Source organism: Lemur catta, chromosome 3 (genome assembly GCF_020740605.2).
Source record: "Lemur catta isolate mLemCat1 chromosome 3, mLemCat1.pri, whole genome shotgun sequence".
NCBI lineage: Eukaryota > Metazoa > Chordata > Mammalia > Primates > Lemuridae > Lemur > Lemur catta.
The window spans coordinates 92,761,858-92,783,175 of NC_059130.1; the positions used below are offsets into that span (position 1 = coordinate 92,761,858).

The window sequence follows — 21,318 nt, forward strand, 5'->3', positions numbered from 1 at the left end:
TGCTCAGCCTCACATCTAGTGCCAAATTTTCATTCACAGATCTTCAGGTGCTAAATTGGCATAGGCAAAGTACCTTTCTTATCTCTTGTAAAGAACTTAGCACACATCCTTCTAGTAGATTCCTGTCTGCAGGATGGAGAAGATTCCACTCATGTGATGGAAACCAATGTTTTTTAAAACCATTTTTCTGCTCCAAAAACAAACATGCTAAAGAGAAGCAGCACTATTTACATACATTTGTGCTTAGCCACACACCACCGTTCTCTCACAGTAAGCTGTAGATAGATCTACTAGCTAGGAATCAAACAGCAGTGTATTTCAACCTAAAGTCTGAATATTGTACATCATCAAGACTTCATTGTTAAGTTCTGTAGAAGAAAGAAGAAAAAGTAGAGGAAGTGGGGGCGGGCAACATGCCTAATCTTAATGGTCCCCATCCCAGTGGGCCAAAAGATCACAATTTGCTAAATGCAATTTCAGATTATAAATTCTAAATGTCGCTGCCAGCTATTACTGTGAAAAGGCAAAAGTCCACAATGGGCATATGCCAAAAAGCCAGAGTATAACAAGTGACTGAGTCCACATTTTGTGTTCTTAAAAAAAAAATCTTGCAATGAAAATTGTGACAGTCTTTGACTCAAAAGAAACTTTACTACTCTACACACATACTTTGTTGGATCGTCATATGTTGGAATGTATTTGAGCTATTAAGTGCCTAGATGATAATTTAAAAGGGAAAAAGTGACCCTCACCTGGCCCAGGTAATTCTTAAATATCACAATCTACATGAAGGTGATGCTGAACTAAAATACAAATAAGTTTAATTTTTCAGGAACCACCAAAGTTCTAGTTTCATTATACATGGAATTAAAAGTATTGTTGAAACTCATTTTCAACTTAGTCTTTTACAAAGAAAACTGCACATAAGGAAAATGAGTTTTATGCTGTCAGATGGAATCATCTTACAGCTATGGAATCTGAAAAGTTAATCAGAATAGAATGAAAATGGGCTTCACCTAAACTTGAGAATACTGAATTGTAAGCATCTGTAGCCATTTAAAGGCATTTGGTGTCAGTATTTTAAAAGATTAAGATGCTTTAAACCCTTATAAGAATATCAAAGATTTAGGAAATTCTCTTCATAAATAACCCAATGTCTATGGCTTCAACTGTCTGCCCTACTGCCGAGGTAGGTGACCAATAATTCATCAAAATAAAACAATCTTTTAGGAATTTCCTAAGAAAAACCTTGCATATTCAGTTGGTTTCTTGAATCTGTGTCCAGTTTCTTTTCATGGTTTTCATCTTGTTTTGATTTTCCTTTCTGCCACTTACACTTTTTAAGAGGCTGTCCACGTGACTGGTTCTTTAGGCTCTGGCCGAATAGCACCTCATGTATTCTGTCATCCACGGGTTCTCCGAGGAGGAAGACTTCATCTTTCTGTTCTCCACATCCACAGAGTGAGCGCGTTGCCTTTGAGCAACCAATTTCTTTTTTTCCACCTGTCTTCTGTTCTTGGCTCGCAATGCTGATTCATGAATCTCATGCACAGCGGCAGACGCACATACGTTGTGAGTTTTTTGGCTTCCTGTGTCGGTCTGTTTTTCTCCCCAGCCATAAAGAGCAAATGGATGCTTGTGTTCTTTTATTTTGCTTGATGATCTTTGGGGACTTCTGACCGCTTCCCTATTTCCTCTGGCAAATAAGGCACTTCGTTGTTGTCGTGGTTCGGTACCGGTGGGTAATATATCGGTCTCTTTTGTTCTGATTTGTTCCGGTTTTTCTTCTGCATCTTTCACTGGCAGTGCAGGCAGAGCCGCGTCCTCCGCGGCCCCGGCCTCTGCGCCCTGCTCCTCCGGGAACCCGTGCACCCCCCGTTCCGTCTCCTCCTGCTCCGCGGGCGAGGCCGGAGCACACTGGGGCGCTGGGCTCCCGCTGCCAGACGACTCGGACGACGCCGAGTCGTCCGAGGAGCTGCCTGGGCCCCAGTCGTCCCAGAGCCAGGGCGCATGCGCCTGCTCCAGCAGGCGGCGGCCTAGGCGGTAGTGCAGCAGCTCGCGGTAGCACGGCCCGTACTCGTCCCAGCGCGGCTCCTGGTAGCGCTTCATGTACTCGCTCTTCACCCCGCTCCCCGGGGACATGATGCTGCCCGCAGGCCCGAGTGCCCGCCGCTCCGCGCCGCGCCGCAGCCCACGGACCCCGGGACACGACACAGAGGCCCGCCCCGAGCCCCGCCCCGCCCCGCAGGCCCGCCCCGCCCGCCGTGACGTTTATCAAGAAGTATATTTTCAAAATGAGATGAATGGATTCTTTTTTAGGGAAAATATTTTTAGAAGCTTGGAGGAAATGTGAATTCAGACACACACACACCTGTTTCTCCCTTTAGCAGATAATTTTTTGATGTGGAAAAACCTGTGCAATAAATCGTCAGTAATAAAGTCAGAAACCAAATTTTACTTCCTGAAACATTTGCAGTGCCCATGTTTTTACCAACGTACATATTTTAAGGAAAGTCTCTTCCTTGGTTTTCCTCCTAAATAAGAACTTGGTAAAAGACTCTAGCCAGTGTTGGCTGGGTGGCCAGTGGAGGAAGCAGGGTGTTCTCACTCAACAAATACTTTCTAAGCCTCTGCTGTATGTCCTAGGCATTGTGTAAGGCTCTGGGGATCCCAGGAGTGCCCAACACAGTAGGGGAGAGAACAGTTATTTTAGAAAAGATCAAACTTTAGGCCAAGATCTGATGGACAAGTGGAAGTTGTTAAACATCTAGCACTGGCATTCTTTGGCTGTCCCTATGGTAATTAGTCCCTAATGGATATAGGAGGACTAAGATCATACTTTAATGGGAGACAGAGGAATAATAAGCCTAATTTCATGTTAGGAAGATAACTAACCTATAGTGTGAACCAGAGGGAATAAATAAAGGTACGAGGCAGAGAGACCAGCAGGATATCTGCTAGATGCTAAAGGCCAGGAAGGCAGGGACCCTGCCTGCCATACTGTACTATATAGTCCCTATTACTAGTAGTATGAGCAATCCATGTGCAAACAGTTGTGACAGAACAGTAAGAACCATTAACATATTCCATTGAATGTAAGATGGCATCTATTTTAAGACATTGTTATGTACTAAGAGAAAACTTTCCAGTTAAATTATGACACTAATTGTGGATCCTTCTACAGCTGAAAAAACAGGAATGAGGGAATGGGACTTAGGGAAAGACCACTATCCCAGTGTGATTTGATCGTGCCAAAGCTGTGGATGCTTCCAGAGAAGCATGTTGCTAGGAAGAGCTTTCGGTCAGGAGAAAGACATGACTTCCAGCCAGAATGTGAGAAGGGCAGACTGCTTCCTCTCCCAGGTGTTCTCTGGAACATACTCTACTAAATGACCAATGACAGAGTAAGTGGTAAGGGCCCAGCTAGCCTAGGAAGCAGCTGTTTTTGCCTTTTTCTTAATGTAGGCAGAGAAACCAAGATGCAGTATTAAGAGATTGCCCAAGTTTCTGCAATGAGTTAGTACAAACTTTGTGACACTTTTTCAAGCCAGTGGCTCCTCCCAAAGGTGGCCAAAGTTTCCCCACCCATTTTCCTGACCTGCCCAGGCCTGTGGTTGCTGCCCAGGGAGCTAAATAAGGCTCCTCCCCAAACATAAACTTGAAGCTCTCCTAGACCTAATAGACTTGGCCTTACCTCTCTGCCTTTCATCCTCCTGCCTTTCACCCTGCTCTCTGTCCCTTTTTCTGCAGGTCTCGGCTGGTGTCTGGAAACAGCTCCCATCCCATGGACTCCCACTCCGGGGAGCCAGGACTCCTGCCCTGTGAGACCTGTGACATGGCTTTCCGGTCGTCGGCCCTGTTAGCCACCCACACTCAGCGCTTCTGCATTGGCCGCGTGACCCAGGAGATGACATTTGGAGCACAGCCTTCAGTAGCCACTGAACCACAGGGTGCCGCGGTAAGGGTCTCCTCCGTGGCCACAGGTGGGTATTCAAGTGAGCCAGATCCTCACGATTCCTCATCCTATGCCCTGTCCCCAGGTTGTGCCACAAGAACTCCAGGGCTTCCAAGAACAGCAGGCCAGTAAATCTGCGCTAAAGAGGTTAACAGAGGAGGTACACCCACCTGCCCTTCCCCGCGGCTCGAAACGTCCCCAAAACTGTAGATCGTACATGGGACACAGAGAGATGGCCGACCACTGCTATCTCCAGGTGCAGTGGCTGCGGCTGTCCCTACAGGAAATGCGACCCTGGATAACAGAGGCCCCCTGGGGGTGCGCAGCGGTCTGGAGACAGTCAGAGGAGCCGCCTCAGTGGCCCGCCTGCGAGGCTGCAGGGAGCCCGGGCGCGCGGCTGCGGGCGCTGCAGGCGACTCGCGCAAGGCGGGTGGCGGAGACTGAAGCACAGAGCCGGGCCCTGGAGCGACGCGGCGAGGGTGAAGGGGGGACTGAGGACCCGCCCTGCCCCTTGCCCTTTGACTCGAGGTTGCTGGGACCCGTTCTGACTCGGTGCCACACTCCTCAGAACTGAGCCGGTGCCTCCAAGGGGTGGCCCGGACGCGGGGCGGAATATCCCGCCTATTCGGCTTGGAGCGGGAGCTTCGAGAACTTCGGGCAGAGGCGGGACGGACGCGGGGAGCTCTAGAGGTGTTAGGGACGCGCGTTCAAGAGCTACAGCCAGAGCTAGGGTGAGACCCGGCTGCAGGCGCACCTGGGAGCGGGCGGCGGGAGCCGGAGCCGGAGCCGGAGCCGAAGCGAAAGCGGAGGCGGGGGCGGGGCGGAGCCTGCTGCCGGGGGCGGGGCCTGGGCCCGCGGTAGGGGCGGAGCCTGCGGCGGGGGCGGGAGGGCGCAGGCCCAGGCGCAGCTGGAAGACCGGGTGTGCTAGGGCGGGAAGGAGCGGGGTGGCTGTAGGTCCGGGGTTAAGGTCCTTGATGGTGTCTCCCTGCGTGTCGGTCCCCACCCCAGGACCCGACTGAATTCCTGGCAAGAGGCAGAACTCTGTTGTCCGGTGCTACAGGCCAAACCAGGGACTCTGGCTGCCGAAATCGGGTGAGGGCCGGGATCCGGAGACGGGCGTGGGGCGAAGCGCTGCTGAGTCCTGGAAAGACTGCCTTGCTGTCCCCCACTCCTAGGGCCCTGCGCGAGGCCTATATTCGAGGCGGGGGTCGGGCCCCGGGTGTTCTGGGCCAGATGTGGCAGTTGCAAGTGGAGGCATCAGCACTGGAGCTGCAACGGTCGCGGACCCGCAGGGGTGAACTGGGGGGGGGCCTCAGCATCAGTGGTCTTAGTCCTGGGAGGAGAAAAGAACGTGAGGGAGGGCGCCATTGGCATGGGCGAAAGCCCCGAGGTAGGAAACCTGGGTGATCTTTGTGACAGTGACTAAAATGTAGCTGACAAGTCCAGTCTTGTCGAGAGAGCTCTAACGGGGGAGAGTTGCTCATAGCCGGAGCCAGACCAGAGGTCAAAGGTGACAGGTCAGACTTATTTATGGCAGGAAGGGCAGGAGCCAAATCAGAGGAGCTTCTAGTAGTGGAGGCCGAAAACCAACGCCTCGAGGCAGAAATCCTGGCCTTGCAGATGCAGAGGGGCGCGGGCCGGGCGCCCTGGGGTCAGTAAGCACCCCAACCCCATCCCACCTAGCCCTTTCCAGCAGGCCTGGGCTCAGGGAGAGGGTGGAGGGACCGTGGGTAGGGAATGAGGCCCAAGTTTGTGCCCCCTCCATTCGTGTCCACCGCATCTCCGTGTGTCTGTGTCTCTGTAACCCCGTGACTTCGCGGAGCCATTTGTAGGCTCGGCTCTCGGGGAAAGGGTATCTCAGCCTAGATACCTGCTTTCTCCAGTTCGGGGGCACCCTAAATCTTCCTCTACTCCTAGGGCCGGGGGAGCCACGACCCCTGGCAGGTCCCAGGGGTCCCAGCCTACGACTGAAGGGGAGGAGAGATCCCCCACTCCTCCCGCCGCCGCCGGTGGCACCCCCGCTGCCATCACTTCCAGGCTCCACAGACCTTCCGTTCTTGGTTGGCTTGGCAAAGGCTGTGAGGACCGGGAATGGGGCAGGGGCAGCTCTGCTCTGAGCAGTTGGGGGAGCGTGGGCAGCTAGAAGGATTTCTGGAGGAGTCAACTCTCTCGCCCACAGTCACAGCTTCCTGGAACAATGACTAGGAACCTGGGCCTGGACCCACACTTCCTCCTGCCCACATCTGACGTGCTGGGCCCTGAACCCTATGACCCTGGGTGAGGCCTGCCCCCTCCTTTGACATCTATGACTGGGCTAATGCCAGGGCCAGATAAGCTGGCAGAGGGGAGGGAAGGTGAGAAAAGTTGGGTGTTCATGTGCTTAGACTTGTGTTCCCCAGGGCTGGCCTGGTCATTTTCTATGACTTCCTGCGGGGCCTTGAGTCTTCTTGGACTTGGGTGCAGCTAATGACTGGCTTGACACGAGATGGCCAGGATACAGGAGGGACCACAACATTGCCCCCAGCCCTTTGCTTGCCCCCACCTCCAGCTCCTGGGCCCATGGGCAACTGTGCCATCCTTGCCAGCAGGCAGCCTGTGCCCAGGTCAGTAGGTGGGGATCATGACTGGTACTCTGCCACAATTGAGGCTTGTCCCTCTTTCTGCTAAATTTCTCATCTGTATACAGAAGCCTTTGGCTCTGAGGGCTGAGTCCTAAGAGAAGGGTCTGCAGCTCTGGCTTGATGCTGCTTTTTGGTTATTCTACAGACTGCTACCCTCACCACCAGTATCCTTGGTCTGTGAGCTACAGGCCTGGCAGGGACTGGCATGGGCTAGGGCACCACAGCCAAAGGCTTGGGCTTCACTTGTGCTCTTTGACCGAGATCAGCGAGTGCTAAGTGGCCACTGGCGCCTTCCACTTCAGGCCCGTCCTCTGGACCCTAGCCTTAGCCTTGGACAGATGAATGGGAGTCCCCAGGTGAGTGTGAAGGGTGGGGACTGGGCATACTCCAAGAGACAGAGGTAGTACCATTTCTCCTCCCCCCAGGCAGGTCAGGCTGAGCTTTTCCTGCGGCTGGTGAATGCAAGAGATGCAGTTGTCCAGACACTGGCAGAAATCAATCCAGCAAGTGCCCATGAGTACCAATACCCACCTCTGGTGAGGGTCCAACTAGAGCTAGGGACACCACAGGTGTGGCTGGTGTAGTTAATGGCCAGGCTTTACTGACCACTATGTGCCAGTCTTTCTGTGCATTACTTATTGATCCTTACATTTCTATTAGGTAAATATTATACTATTATGTAACAGATAAGGAAATCAAACAAAGACCAGATTAATTTGGTTCACAGTAAGTGGGACAGGACTCTAAAGTAGCCTATCTCCAAAACCTGTGCACTTAACCTCTACATTTTTGCTAAAGACCTCCCTTCTCCGCATTCCACAGGTGTCCAGCTCACCTTCACTGGGTGCCAACTCCCTCACCCCCACGGCTGGTTTTGCTGATCCCCCACCTCCAGCAGAAGAGTCTCTCAGTGGACAGAGATGAGGCTTTGGGCCCTCACCTCAGCTTTAACCCGCCCCCAGTGAGTTTCTGAACCCAGGTGAATGTGGGTATGAGCATGCGCAGGACCAGGGCCTAGCATGGAGGCCTGTTCCCAGACCTGCAGCTTTACTACTGTGTTCTGACACAGAGCCTGGAAGCAAACAGCAGTTACGGGTACAAAACAGAAGCTCCAACCACAGCTTTACCACTTCACAAGTACTTGTATCTGTTCTGCTTTTGTAAAATAGATGTGAGAATTAAATGAGTATGTCAGATATTTACAATATGGCACTTATAAAGTTCTCTGAAAAGGGACTGGGGGCATCCTTTAATTCCAACTAAAGGATAAAGTAATTCCCACTTGGCTTTTTGCTGAAGCAAATTTTATTCCCAGACTTCATCCAAATTCCTGTTTGCTGAGTATCTCTCCCAGGAAACCCAGGCTCTCAAGGTTCCATAACCAGGAAGCTCCTGCAGCCTTATAATCTAAATCGATTCCAAGATAGGGCTGCAGCCTAATGATGTTCCTCCCCCCACCCCACAGGCAGGGGGTCCTGTGTGAGATCTAGCTGAAATTAGATACTGAGCCTAGCCCCAGATCCCACTGTCAACCAAAGGATGTCAAGACTGTCCTGACCAAGAAAGAGGTGGGGGAGGATCCTCAGGACCTGGAACATGCACTGCAAAGACATCTTCAGGAAGAAAGTTCAAAGCCAGGGTAAGCCAGAGATTTCTGCAGCCATGAGACACTGACCAGCCAAAAAAAACTCCAGTTTTTACTACTCTTGTATTATTGGGGGGTGGGGGGAGGAGAAACCTCTGGAAAACAGGGTTGACTTGAGGGTCAACATAGCTCCCTCTGCCTTCAACTTTGGATGTTAAAGACAAGTTCTAACCTACCTGTCTGTACAGTGCAACAAAGTAGTCCCATAGGTGTCAGGATTATTAAGTTAAATCCCTTTGGGTAATGTAGGACAGGCATTGTTTAGAATTCAGATCCAAATAGTGCCAGGTCCCTAACAGGTTCTTTAACTAAGGGTCAGGTAAGAGGCAGCTCAGCCCTATACCCTGGACATCAGTGAGAGCCCAATGGGATGGCATTAATATCAGTGCCTTGACAACCAGCATCTTTGGACTGGACCCCCAGAACTGCTGGGCTAGTTTCTACCTTTCAACCCTATACTCACAGTGAAATGTTTCAGGCAGCCCAGTTGTAGTATCTTTAAACACAATTCCAGACCAGGAGCTTTCTTAAACATCTTTATTTGAGAAATGAAAACTGCAGACAGGGTAACAATTCCAAGTGTTGATATATTTCAACCTTTCTATACATAAAATAACAAATGTAACTCAACCAGCCAGCCTCCCCACAGATTCTTCCAACCACATCCAAAGTGTCTGTCACCACCAGTCCCACAGCCACTTTCAAACCAGAGAGCTCATGTCTCTACATTTAAACACACAGACTGTTTTCCTCAGGAATCACTCCCTGCCCCCTCCCCAGTTTTTCTTCAGAGTTCTTTTTCCAGGACAGGATTGTGGCCCTAGTTGAAGAGTATGTATATGAGACAAGTTATCACCCAAGGCCTGGCTCACAGCCAAGGTCCATCATCCATTTTTAGCACCGAAGAGCAAGATCTTCACCAAGTCTTGTTTTTGTAGCCCCCATCCAGGGACAGCACCACTGAAGGTTTGCAAGACAGCTGGGTTCAGTCAAGTATTTCAAAATTTGAGAACAGAAAAAAATATAGCACCGTCGGAAGACAATGGTCCTATAGCCACATTTGATTTGATCACTTCCACACTGGACAGATAGGAAGTGGGATCAGAACTTCCAACACAGATCAGTGTAGAAGGCAAAAAAAAGTACATTTGGCCATTTTATAAAACCTGGAGTGCTCCAAGGCACATGTTCAGCCAATAATTAAGAAAAAACCATCAAAGCCTCAACCTTTGCTTACAATCTTTATTGAAGTTATACAAAAAGAATCCCCCAAAAGTGAAAAAATACATTATATACAAAAACACTTTCCCTTGGGAGGAAGGCTCTGCCCCCTCTTAACATGCAGTGCTTTCAACTGTAGCTCCAGCCTCCACTGTCCCCTCCACTGCTGCCTGGCTTTCAGCCTGATTCTCAGCCTGGAAGACAAATGGAGCCTGGGCATGAGTGACCCTAATTTAACCCATTCCCTGTTATATAACCGAGCAGGCCTCAGTCAGAAGAGAACACACACGTCACCCAAACTCTGCTTTGCTCCCTATATTAAGAGGGCAGTGACCACGAAGTACAAGGCCATTTCCTGAATTCTCTGTGACAACAGGGCTGACAGAGCCAATAATCACATGTTACATGGAAAGGAGCAAGCAGAAGTGACCTAATGGTCTTGCCAATCAAGTGCCTTCTCATACATTCTACATTCATTGGGGTTGGGACCTGTGGCATATAGGTTCCATTTGTCAGTGAGTCTTACACTCCCATAACCAAACTGTTTGCTGCACAATTACTGTTTCTGTGAGGGTTGCACTCAACAATCCAAACAGGTTCAAGGTGGGGAGCATGCACTTGGGAGGACTGGGTTCCCCCAGTCCTGAGAACAAGGGATGAGGCAAGAGGCCAAGCTCTGCTTAACTGCCCACCTCCTCCTCCATGTTTTCCGAAACTGCATTTCCACTGGGGACAGCATCCCCACTGCCTCCATTCACCTCCGGCTCTTGTTTGGCTTTCTTTGCATCATCTTTCCGGGGGCTCTCTTCCTCTGGTTTCCTCTAAAGATACAATTATGACGCCTTCACAAATGTGCTTAATGTTTTAAAAAAGACAACTACAAAACATTTCCTTAACCCTTCTGGTGCAAAGATCGTGAACACCAAAATTTCACGGTTCTAAGGGTCTCTCTCTCTAGTCACAAGGGACAGATGCCAACCTGTACTCTGCAGAATAAATTAGTCTGTCCCACCATATCAATTCAGCCTCCTTACTGGAATCACAGTGGGGTAAGGGTAGAGGTCAGGAGCAGATGTGAACAGTAACCAAAGTGTAAGTTTGAATTCCCACATTTGAGGCAAGAAACAAAGCAAGAGTTAAGACTCCTCTCCCCCAACCCCAGAAAAGCTCTACTGGCACCACAGGCAGAGGCAGACTCAGGAGTCTGTACCAGCAGGCCTGCTGCTGAATAACTGCTATCAAAGAAAACCTGCCAGCTTCCTAAAATGGACCTTACCAATCCTCCTCAGCAGCTTTCCTGATAGTCCTTGGGCTGAAAAGGCCAGGAGAGTCTGCTGGAAGAGGTATTCAAGTGAAAACTGTCTTCACTCACAAACCCTAATATTTGCGAAATGAGTATCGTCACACACCAACTATTAGGAAGGTTTATAGGAAAGGTAATCCTCATACATCATTTAGGATTTAAAAAAAATACAGACTGGGAAAAAGAAAGAAAATAAACAATCACATGTATATTTACCTTCTTTCTGACAAGGTGGGAAATATCAGTCACACAATTTGATGAAGAAGCACCATCTGCTGGCTTTCTACTAGCAATCTGGCAAAAAGGAAGCCTTTATTAGCAATGTACAAGGTACATGAGACCAACACTGAGGCTTAATCGTAAATGATGAAACAACACCCGAATACCCACCATGGAGACTGAAGAGCTGCCTCCACTAGGAGTGAAACCTGAAGTAGAACTCTCCACCTGCGTGAGGGATGACAAATCCAAGTTGGTTTCATGATAGAACCCAGGCCACCCAGTCTCACAACAGGTATCCACCACCATCCAAGCAACTGATTAAGAACTGAAATACTAGTGGCATCCAGACAGTATCAAGATCATCCACCCCCACCCCATCTGTACCTGTCCCACTCTCCCACCCAAGGCATAGGCAGAATATGGATATTAAACTAAACCGTTCGTATCCTACCTGCTGGGTATAAAGCTCCCTGATATCCCAGTAGCCAAAAGCAAAGCCAGGATATTTGGGGTGAAAACCCCTCAATGCTCAGTAATTCATACAGAGTTCCCAGAGATGGAAATAATAGCTTATATTTGTTAAGAAATTTCTATTTGTCTGGTACTGTCAGAAATATCTTACACATGTTTACTACAGGTTGAACACTCAACTCCTAAATCTGGATATCCAAAACTTTTTGAGCACTTACATGGCACTCAAAGGACATGCTCATTGGTGCATTTCAGATTTTGGATTAGGGATGCTCAATTTCGGATTAGGGATGTGAAGTACAATGCTAATGTTCCACAATCCGAAAACACTTCTGATCCCAAGCATTTTGGAAAAGGGTACTCAACCTATATTATCCCCATTTTACAGATGGGTCAAGTAAGGCAGAGAAATGCCCATGATCACACAAAGTAACAGATGCAATTCTAACCTAGACAGCCTGGAGCTCCACAGTATATTCGTTTAAGCATTATATTATTTGACATGAATAAACAGATGAGCTCACCAACTCCCTGGAAACGAAATCATGATGAAAACTTCCTAGTAAATGGAACATTAACATTAGTAATACCTTTTTTTTTTTTTTTTTTTTTTTTTTTGAGACAGAGTCTCACTCTTGTTGCCAGGCTAAAGTCCAGTGGTATCCTCATAGCTCACTGCAACCTCAAACTCCTGGGCTCAATCGATCCTCCTGCCTCAGCATCCCGGATAGCTAGAACTACAGGGGTGCGCCACTGCACCTGGCTAATTTTTGTATTTTTAGTAGAGACAGGGTGTCACTCTTGCTCAGGCTGATCTCGAACTCCTGAGCTCAAGTGATCTTTCTGCTTCAGCCTCCCAGAGTGCTAAGATTATAGGAGTGTGCCACCACACCCAGCTCCAAACATGCTATTATCAAAACTTTAAAAGGAAACCAAACTAACCAGAGTAGCTTTCAGAGCCAATTCAGCTACATTCCCACTACGCTGAGATTCCTTTGCATCTTCTATCTTCTCTCTAATTTCAGGTAGCAGTTCCTTCAACTCCTCAATTTCTTTCTTGTACTCAGTAGGTGATTCTTCAGCCTCCTCCATCTGCTCCTTTAGTACAGCTACAAAATAACAGGTTAATGTCATCAGTAAGAGTTATCATAAAAAAGAATCATTGTTTATACCTGTCAATTGCTGGATCCACCAACATTATCATGAAGCAGCTGGTGCTCACTCACCCATTCTCTTCTCAATGACTTCAATAGACTTGCTGAACTGTGCCACTGCCTCATCATACTGAGAGTTGTACCCATAGGCCAAGCCCAGCTGGTAGTGGGTCTCTGCAAGGAGACGGTCATGGGCTTCCAGGTACTGCTCCTGCAGGGTTAGGCAAGCCTGGAACTCCTCCACAGCTTGGATATAGTTCTCTAATGAAGACAAAAAGAACAGCATTTAATGTAAAGTACTTGCAGAATTCAGACCCATCCTCAGGTAATGCTCCCCTATTTTACATTTCATTTTTGTTTGTATTAATAGTATCTCTAAGATCCTTGGATATAAAGAATATCAAAATGGCTTTTAAAAATCTACTGAAGGCCAGGCGCAGTGGCTCACGCCTATATCCTAGCACTCTCGGAGGCCGAGGCAGAAGGATTACTTGAGCTCAGGAGTTCGAGACTAGCCTGAGCAAGAGTCAGACCCCATCTCTACCAAAAAGAAAGGAAAAAAAAAAAAAAACAAAAAACCCAGCTGGTTGTTACAGCGCGTGCCTATAGTCCTAGCTACTGGGAGGCTGAGGCAGAAGGACTGCTTAGAGCCAAGGAGTTGGAGGTTGCAGTCAGCTACAATGACACCACTGCACTCTACCCAGGACAACAGAGTGAGACTCTGTCTCAACACACACACACACACACCCAATCTACTGAAATACTTTTAGTTAGAGTACCGCTTAGAAGAGATTGTTCATTGTTCAAGGGACTATAGGAAACCCAAACTTAACTGTCTTTTTAAAGCCAACCACCCAACTTATGATCAATAAAGCTGGATTCTAGAAAAGCTATTAAAGGAAGAACTGGGGAGGCTAGAGAACATAAAATGAAAAATGTATTACCAGATTCAACACTAACTTCTCCAAGTTTAAGATGTGCCTGTGCAGCATAAAGCTGGGCTTCTTTTGTTTCTTGCCTAAAAGAAGGAAAGTTGATCAGAAACCTTAACAGTACTTGTCTAACCCTAACTACTTTCTATTTTCAACCACCAAGCTCCCAACTGAGCAAAGAGGCCAAGAGTTTTACCTTTTAAAAATGATCTTTGCTAAATCCAGCATATCCCAGGCAAGCTCTAGGTTTCCAATCTCTTCCTCTTCATTTTCCTGAAGAGACCAAAGTAGATCCAAATCAATGAAATTAGACAGAAGGACAAGACAGGCATCTTTTTAAGAGTACAAATGTATAATTTAGTATGGCTTAAAAAAAGCCAGGAACGCCTGATATGCAATTCAAAATTTTAGACTTTCTCCCTATAATCCAGAAAATGGGTCCCTACAAGGTTTCTATCCCAAGTCATCACATTATGTCAGTGATATTTAATTGTGAAATTTGGGGTCATATACTAACAGACAGGACTGCCTAGGATCAAATTACCTGTCCATCCCAGGCATGACTAAAAGGGTCCCTAATTCCTAACCAGGAGACAGCTATCTATAATTGTCAAGCCTATACTAGCAAGCTACAGTCGTACAATAAGAAAGCAGACAACAGTACTGAATGAATAACGACTTACCTTGTTTTCAAGAACTGAATCGTGTGGCGTTTCTTCACCCTTGTCATTTTCTTTATCCTCTTCTTCTGAGCCTTCAGTTTCTACAAATCAAAATTCCTCAGTATTGAGAATAAAACTAGAGATACCTTCTGACTAATCAGAGACTCCAATAAACATGTCAATTTATATTCTGACATAGGACGAGCCAGATGCTAATCCAAGTCCGTTAGCATCTGAACTGAATATAAAGTCAGTGGTTATAGCCTAATTCACGTCTAACCTAGACTTAGAAAGTATAACCTTATATAGTCTATGGGTTAGACCTTCAGCAATTAAAAGGCTGAGTGTTTCTCTTATGAAAGTCAACCTGGATTACTCAGAATGAGACAGATTAGCTACTGCCTCTTATTCACTGGCTAGAAGCTCCCCTTCATTCAGAGACCTCAGCCACTGTTTCTGGTATCTTTAAGCCACTCATTAGATAATACTAATAGCCTGGGAAAATGCCAAAAGTTAAATTATTCCAGCCCATTCAGAGCAAGAATGCTCAAAAAACTAGCTTTCCCACAACAGAGCTATGGAGAGAAAAGCATAGACCTTACCAACTCTTACCAATGAGCATGCCACAGACTCCAGTCAGCTCTAGCACATACAGAATTTCAGTGAGTAATACCACAACCCATTATTTTACTCCTGTTCCTTGTTAATCGTTCTTTTTAAATCTTAAGTCATAAACACCATATTGACATATACTCACAGTCAACTGCCGAAAGGTCAGGCTCCTAATAAACAGCTCTACACTCTCAGTGATAAGACAAAATTCACAATGTCAAATGACTAAAATGGATTTTTTGTTGATACAAACAATTCATCAATTGGGTATAATGTGCCTACCTCTGTCACATTTCATTAAGCATTTTCAATACCAACAGAAGAGCTCACTATCTCCTTAACATGGCAATTGGGTAGAGTGATAACGTCCAGTTGAAGAAAGTTTTACTGGCAGCAATACTGCTTCAGGATGGGAAGAGGCACAGAAAATTCCTATAGATTACATATTACTATGACAAACTAAAGAAATCCTCTAAGAACCAGTGACAAGTCAAGCCAGTTAAACATTTCTTTTTTTTTTTGAGACAGAACCTTGCTGTTGCCCAGGCTAGAGTGCCGTGGGTCAGCCTTGCTCACAGCAACCTCAAACTCCTGGGCTCAAGCAATCCTCCTGCCTCAGCCTCCCAAGTAGCTGGGACTACAGGCATGCGCCACCATGCCTGGCTAATTTTTTCTATATATTTTTAGTTATCCATATAATTTCTTTCTATTTTTAGTAGAGATGGGGTCTTGCTCTTGTTCAGGCTGGTCTTGAACTCCTGACCTCGAGCAATCCACCCGCCTCGGCCTCCCAGAGTGCTAGGATTACAGGCGTGAGCCACTGCGCCTGGCCCTAGTTAAAACATTTATAGCAAGCAAACCCTATTTTATCAAGTGGGTTGCTTTTCTCCTTTGACTATAATTCAGTGCTTCTGAAGTATAGCCACCACCACACACCATTCTTTTCATGTCCAAATTTCCAAGTGGGTTTGGCCTTAGTTCCCTAAAAATTTAGAACAGATGGGTGGTTTTCTTAACTCTGCCCAATCTCTAGCAGAACATGCAAGAGAGCTGAAGGAGATCTACGTATTTAACTTTTAAAAATAATAATAAACTTTTAAAAATTTCATCTTTTCAATTTGTAGGAAAAATTAAATTGACATTTTTATTCTATGCTCTTCTTAATTAGTAGTATCCGTTTCTACTCATACCAGAATACTAGAAGATAACCTCTAATTTGTAAGAAAACATCTTAAATACTTGGAAATTTTACATCAAATTTTGAAATTCTTATAATTGCCCAAGAATATTGGTTTCTCTTGAGGAATCTGCAATTACCTTCATGGAATGGCGGAGCAGGAGTTAGGTCAATAAGAAAGCCATTACTTTAAAAACATTTCCCAATCTGGTAACCTAGACCCGGGAATTAATGACAATGCCCTGATGTCCTCAGTAAAGAAATTTGTTAAATTATTTTCCAAGCTTCTTTGATAATGGACTATTTTTTCTAGTTATGTCTATTCTATCCTTCATTATGCAATTTCTCTGATCTTGTAAGCATCCTCAAAACAATATGGGCATAAAATGGTACAAACCAGAAGAATGACTATTAAAGGCAAAGAAAAGGTACCAATTCTTGGTTATATTAGCACTCTCACAGGGAAGTGCCACCAGATTGACCAGTGCAGTCTATCTGAGCATAGCCAAGCTTTATACCTACAATTTAAAATTGTTATTTGTTTATCAACCACATCTAACGTGACAATTAGAAAAGAACAGACCAATTATCTTTATTAGGGAGATATGGACAGCCCAAGAGGCTGCAAAAAGTCAAGAGCTGGTAGTAATGTGAAGAGAAAACCATTTGTGAGATTTCTGCAGACTGGTGCTGCCACATGAAGAGAAATAATGCACAGAAAGTAAGAGGCTGGGACCCAGAGCTAGACAGACTGGGCACCCAGCCTTCTCTTTACTGGCTATGTGATTAGAGCAAATTACTGATCCTTTCTCCCATTTTTTCATTTGTAAACTATGGAAAACTGTGTGATCTTTATATGAATAACAGTACCCTGGTACACAGCACAAAAAAAATGCAACATATAAAAAGCCTGGGGCTTTCTTAAATACAGTTAATTTTAAAAATAAGTGACCAGGAAATTTCTGATAAGAAGTGGGTGAAAGAAAAGGGTGAATATTGCTTTCCTCTTTGAGAGGTAGCCTGGGGAGAACAATATATTCAAGGCAGATCTAGGTTTGAATTCAGTACTATGACTTACTGTTTGACTCTTACCAAGTCATGTAACTTTTAAGCCTCATTCTCATCACTGTAACTTGAGCAGTACTACCTACACCACACTGTATTGTTTTGGAATCATAAGCAATGTATATGGCCAGGCACAGTGGCTCGGGCCTGTCATCCTAGAACTTTGGGAGGCAGAGGCAGGAGGACTGCTTGAGGGTAGGAGTTCAAGACCAACCTGGGCAATAGTGAGACCCTGTCATTCAAAGTCCAACTTAAGAGACCCAGCAGAGCTTTTTACTTTCCTTGCTCACTATCATTAAGATCAAGACAGGGGGCAAGGCACAGTGGCTCAAGCCTATAATCCCAGTACTTTGGGAGGCCAAGGTGGGAGATCACTTGAGGCCAGGAGTTCTAGACCAGCCCAGGCAACATAATGAGAGCCTGGTTCTACAAAAAATGGAGGGGGAAAAAAAATTAGCCAGCCATGGTGATGCACGTCTGTAGTCCTAGCTACTTGGGAGACTGAGGCAGGATGACTGCGTGAGCCCAGGAGTTTGAGGCTGCAGTGAGCTAAGATCACACCACTGTACTCTTGCCTGGGCAACAGAGTGAGACCCTGTCTCTAAAAATAAATAGATTTTTAAAAAAGAACAAAACGTGGGAGTTTCTTAAAAACTGAGGATTCAGTTCTGTGCCTTTCCATAAAGAACTCCTACAGCTTGTTAAGAAGCCCAATGGTGCTACCATTTAGCCAATTCACTTCTGGTTACTATGCCTGTGCTGGCTGGAGTGCCGGGACCTGCACATAGGTAGAAGAAGTTTACCAGAACGAAGTCCAAGTATTGAAGATGGGTCTTTGAAAATCTACAACTTGAGAGAACTCAAAGTAATCTGGCAATTACACGAAGTAACAATTAGTTGGAAAATACCTGTGGTTATTAATGTCAATGTTAGATGAACCTTATATACAGTAGAATCCTCAAATGATAGCACAAGTCAGACGTGCCAATTATGGAATTATTTACTAATTAGAGGCTTATACATCTTGATGAAATTGAATTACAATTAGACCAATAGAAATACAAAGCATCCTCACTTTATAGCATTTTAAGTAACAAAAAATTCAGTTTAGCAGCCAAAGCAAGCATGAAATGCGAAGGGAAAGCAGCAAGGGTGCTAACAGTTACATTTTTTTGTTGTCTTGGGGCTAGGGGCTATTTTAACTAATGTGGATAAGCCTCTAAAGTTTAGTGTTTAGAGTCTAAACACTTCCTGAAGACTAAAGGTAGAGAGCAGCACCAGAATTCTTTAATTCTGGTGATAGAACATTCAGGGTTCACTGCCTTCATTTAAATGGCATGCCTGCTTAAGTGTACCAATTCAATGGATTCTACTGCTCTGTTCCTGCTTCCTAAAGCAGAGAAAAGGAGTCCTGTGAACAATAAATTTAAAAAATCCAAAGGCATGCAAGTGAACATCCATTCAGCATTCTCTGCCAGCCTAGCCCACTCTTTTCCTACCTACCCCCATCCCTTATCCACATTTTCCATCCTCCTTTATTGGCTAGTATGGCACATGTTACTGATAGCTAGCCAAGTTCTCAGAAATCAGAGAAGACCTATTTTGCAGTTAGTAAAAGCGTTAGTTTATAAGCCAGCTAAAGACTTGCTGCTTTTGATTTAACTTACTCAACTTATCACAACCTTCTTAAACTACCCCCATTTTCATTTAGCCTTTTCCTAATCCAAAGGCAGACGGAAAATCCTGAATGGAAGGCTGACTTTTACCCATGATTAGTGAGTCAAATCCAGAATGTACTCCACCCACTGCCGTTCTTGCATATCCCAGTTACCTTCACCCTCTTTCATCTGTTCTTCTCTCTCTTGTGTCTCTTCATTAGCAGCTATCTTAATTTTGTCTTCAGGTGATTTCTCAGTAGCTCCCTGGGCTACCTTGGTATCAACCCCATCTCCAGCTGCCTCAGACTCTTCTATGGACAGCTTAGTTTCCTCCTGGCTAGGAACCAACTTTGCCCTCACCTTATCCTCTAGTCCTGAACCATCTTTTGTTTCTGTCAGTCCTTCTAAAGTATTCTGTGATTCAATGGGAGTCTGATCTCCTGTAGCTGACAGTCCATTGACTGCACCATCCTTAAGAACTGTGGCCTCCTGCCCAGGCTTCTCCGAAACTTCTGATCCACCCTCCATAGCTGAGGCCTCTGCAGCCTCTGCTGTCACCTCTGGTGACTCCTCAGCAGCAAGCACTTCCTGCCCTACCAGCTGCTCAAGAACAGCCTTTCCTGTCTCATTTTCAGAGGTAGCTACCTTCTCCTTTGGCTCATCCCCACCCACATCCACTGGCTTCACTGCCGGGTCTGTAGGCTCTCCTTCTACCTCCACTGCAGTGCCCTGCTTTTCTAGAGCCACAACAGGCTGCTCTTCTGAAGCTTCTTTTGGTTTCTCCTTTATGCTCACAATTACCTCTCCCTGCTTCTCCTGACCTTTTTCTCTGCATTCCTCTTGGATATCAGTTTCAGAAACTGATTTTTCTTCCTCAGCATCTGGTACTTCCTGTTCTGGTTTCCCAGAAATGATCTCAGTTTCATTTAGTCCTCCTGGTGCTGCTGCTCCTGCTCCTTTTGCCTCTTCAGAGGTTTCAATTAACTGATCTGGAATCAATTCAACTTTTTCCTGTAGCTCCTCTGCAGGCTCACTTATATCCATATCTTCTCTTCCACCCTTTTCCATTTCACTCTCCTGTTCTTTATCAGTTCCAGGCTTTACCAGAGACTTGTCTTCTGTTTTTTTTGCTTCTTCTTTTTCTCTCATGGCGTCATAAACCTGTTCTCTCAACTCTTCCCTTGCTTCCTCTACATGGTTAAAGAACATGAAGCATAAACATGTCTTCGAGTTTAACGATAAAGGCATAAATGGAAACTAAAAAACATTCCCTTTAAACCCTCAAAAAGCCTAGCAAGTTTTAGCAGATTGCCTAAAAATTATCTGCCCTTTTGAGAAAAGAAAAGGGAGAGTCCCAGCTAGCAGAGCAATTTATTGCAAAAGAAACCCAGGCTCATTAAACTAGATATCATTTTACTTAAGCATTCTGATTACCAGATAGGTAAGCGATGCCAAGCTTTTCATTCTCCTTACAGACTCGCATCTGATAAGTAAAACTCTAGTACCCAAACTCAGGTTAGAAATTAACATTTAACTTTTAGACATAAAAATGTGACAGGGCTCCCAAAGTATTGCTATTAAAATAACCCAGCTGCACAGACTGTTTAAAAAACTTGCATCAGAAAAAAATTTAAGGTTGTAGCAATATTTAAAACACCAATTTAATCTTGTTTTTTCATCACTTAGTTTAAAAAACCCAACAATTTAAATAACCAGATGTATTTGAGACATTAAGTTATCCTCTTACAAAAGCCTGCTGTTAGTTTCAGTAATTGACTACCCCCACTGCAGTCTCCACCAGATGCAAGCATCACCCCAAGCATCTTAGGAGAGACCATCCAGAGCAGAGAGAGGCCTATTTCCATCACTTGTATACAAGAAACATACAACGTCGCATCCTTTGAATGTCACATGCAACTCCACGTACCATCTGTGTTATCATTATTTTCTACCAGAGATTCTTCTGTTTTTTCTCCTTCTTCCTCTTCCACATGCACACCTTCCAAGGCATTTCCTAACACACCATTCTCCATTCTAGGAGAACAAAAGGGAGAAAGCAGCAAAGGTTTGATGGCTACAACCTAACGATTTTTTCCAAGACAGAAAATATATTCCTAACCAAAAAAAAAAAAAATTAAAAAAGAAAAAATATATATCATCCTATATTATAAAAGCAACAGAACAGTAAGCCAAGTGAGGGCAATATGAAACTATATGTACTCATAGAAGAAGAGGAACAATCAAAATTTTAATATAAATTAAAGCTGTAAGAGCACTGAAGGAAATAAGCATACCTTTCACCCAGCCACCAAAAAGCACTGTTGACTCTTGTTCAAAAGAACAAAACCTATATGCATTCCCCCTTTAAGACAGGGCCATAATATTTCCCAAACTTCGCATCCACCCCCATTTCTCTAGATAGCCAGTAACATTCTGGCAGGATTTTCGTGGCAAATCATCAGAATGCTCTGTATGATTACAAGGTTAGAAATTAGCAGAACTGAGATTAAATAGATGACACATCATTTGCTAGTTTGTACACCCTCAATTTATCTTATTCTGGTTACTGAATTCTGGTAAAAAAATACCCACGAACTTTCCAATACTTTAAGATACTAAA

The 21,318-nt window shown here is 45.4% G+C and overlaps 3 protein-coding genes across 6 annotated transcripts in view; 1 reads left to right on the forward strand and 2 right to left on the reverse strand.

Moving 5' to 3' along the window:
- Positions 1 to 678: 678 nt before the first annotated feature.
- Positions 679 to 2,217, reverse strand: LOC123634196 (centriole, cilia and spindle-associated protein-like). The gene has a single exon (XM_045545536.1). It carries the CDS (start codon positions 2,140 to 2,142, stop codon positions 1,369 to 1,371), a length of 774 nt encoding a protein of 257 aa, XP_045401492.1. The 5' UTR covers positions 2,143 to 2,217; the 3' UTR covers positions 679 to 1,368.
- A 1,379-nt stretch (positions 2,218 to 3,596) lies between these two features.
- On the forward strand, positions 3,597 to 7,778 carry CCDC17 (coiled-coil domain containing 17). Its single transcript, XM_045545543.1, is given in 14 exon segments — positions 3,597 to 3,958; positions 4,041 to 4,115; positions 4,212 to 4,434; positions 4,524 to 4,686; positions 4,964 to 5,047; positions 5,131 to 5,249; positions 5,493 to 5,606; positions 5,873 to 6,033; positions 6,135 to 6,232; positions 6,355 to 6,558; positions 6,722 to 6,932; positions 7,002 to 7,112; positions 7,399 to 7,487; positions 7,489 to 7,778. Coding segments are annotated over 14 exon segments (1,887 nt in total). The 5' UTR covers positions 3,597 to 3,784; the 3' UTR covers positions 7,550 to 7,778.
- A 1,671-nt stretch (positions 7,779 to 9,449) lies between these two features.
- Positions 9,450 to 21,318, reverse strand: part of LOC123634199 (nuclear autoantigenic sperm protein) — a 35,671-nt gene continuing 23,802 nt past the window's right edge. The window contains exons 6-16 of one of the 4 annotated variants that reach the window (XM_045545539.1): positions 20,626 to 20,732; positions 18,872 to 19,888; positions 14,208 to 14,287; positions 13,721 to 13,797; positions 13,537 to 13,610; positions 12,665 to 12,853; positions 12,381 to 12,547; positions 11,136 to 11,192; positions 10,962 to 11,039; positions 10,135 to 10,263; positions 9,450 to 9,636 (exon numbers count right to left, since the gene is read on the reverse strand). In XM_045545539.1, the coding sequence (XP_045401495.1) occupies positions 9,556 to 9,636; positions 10,135 to 10,263; positions 10,962 to 11,039; positions 11,136 to 11,192; positions 12,381 to 12,547; positions 12,665 to 12,853; positions 13,537 to 13,610; positions 13,721 to 13,797; positions 14,208 to 14,287; positions 18,872 to 19,888; positions 20,626 to 20,732 (2,056 nt within the window). In that variant the 3' untranslated portion in view covers positions 9,450 to 9,555. Of the gene's footprint in view, positions 9,637 to 10,134; positions 10,264 to 10,961; positions 11,056 to 11,135; positions 11,193 to 12,380; positions 12,548 to 12,664; positions 12,854 to 13,536; positions 13,611 to 13,720; positions 13,798 to 14,207; positions 14,288 to 18,871; positions 19,889 to 20,625; positions 20,733 to 21,318 lie in introns of those variants that run through there. The other 3 variants (XM_045545541.1, XM_045545542.1, XM_045545540.1) reach the window with 3 other exon arrangements.

What these genes read in the sequence shown, in the direction of transcription:
- LOC123634196 (XM_045545536.1), bottom strand. Translation starts at nt 2,142, where the DNA reads ATGTCCCCGGGGAGCGGGGTGAAGAGCGAGTACATGAAGCGCTACCAG.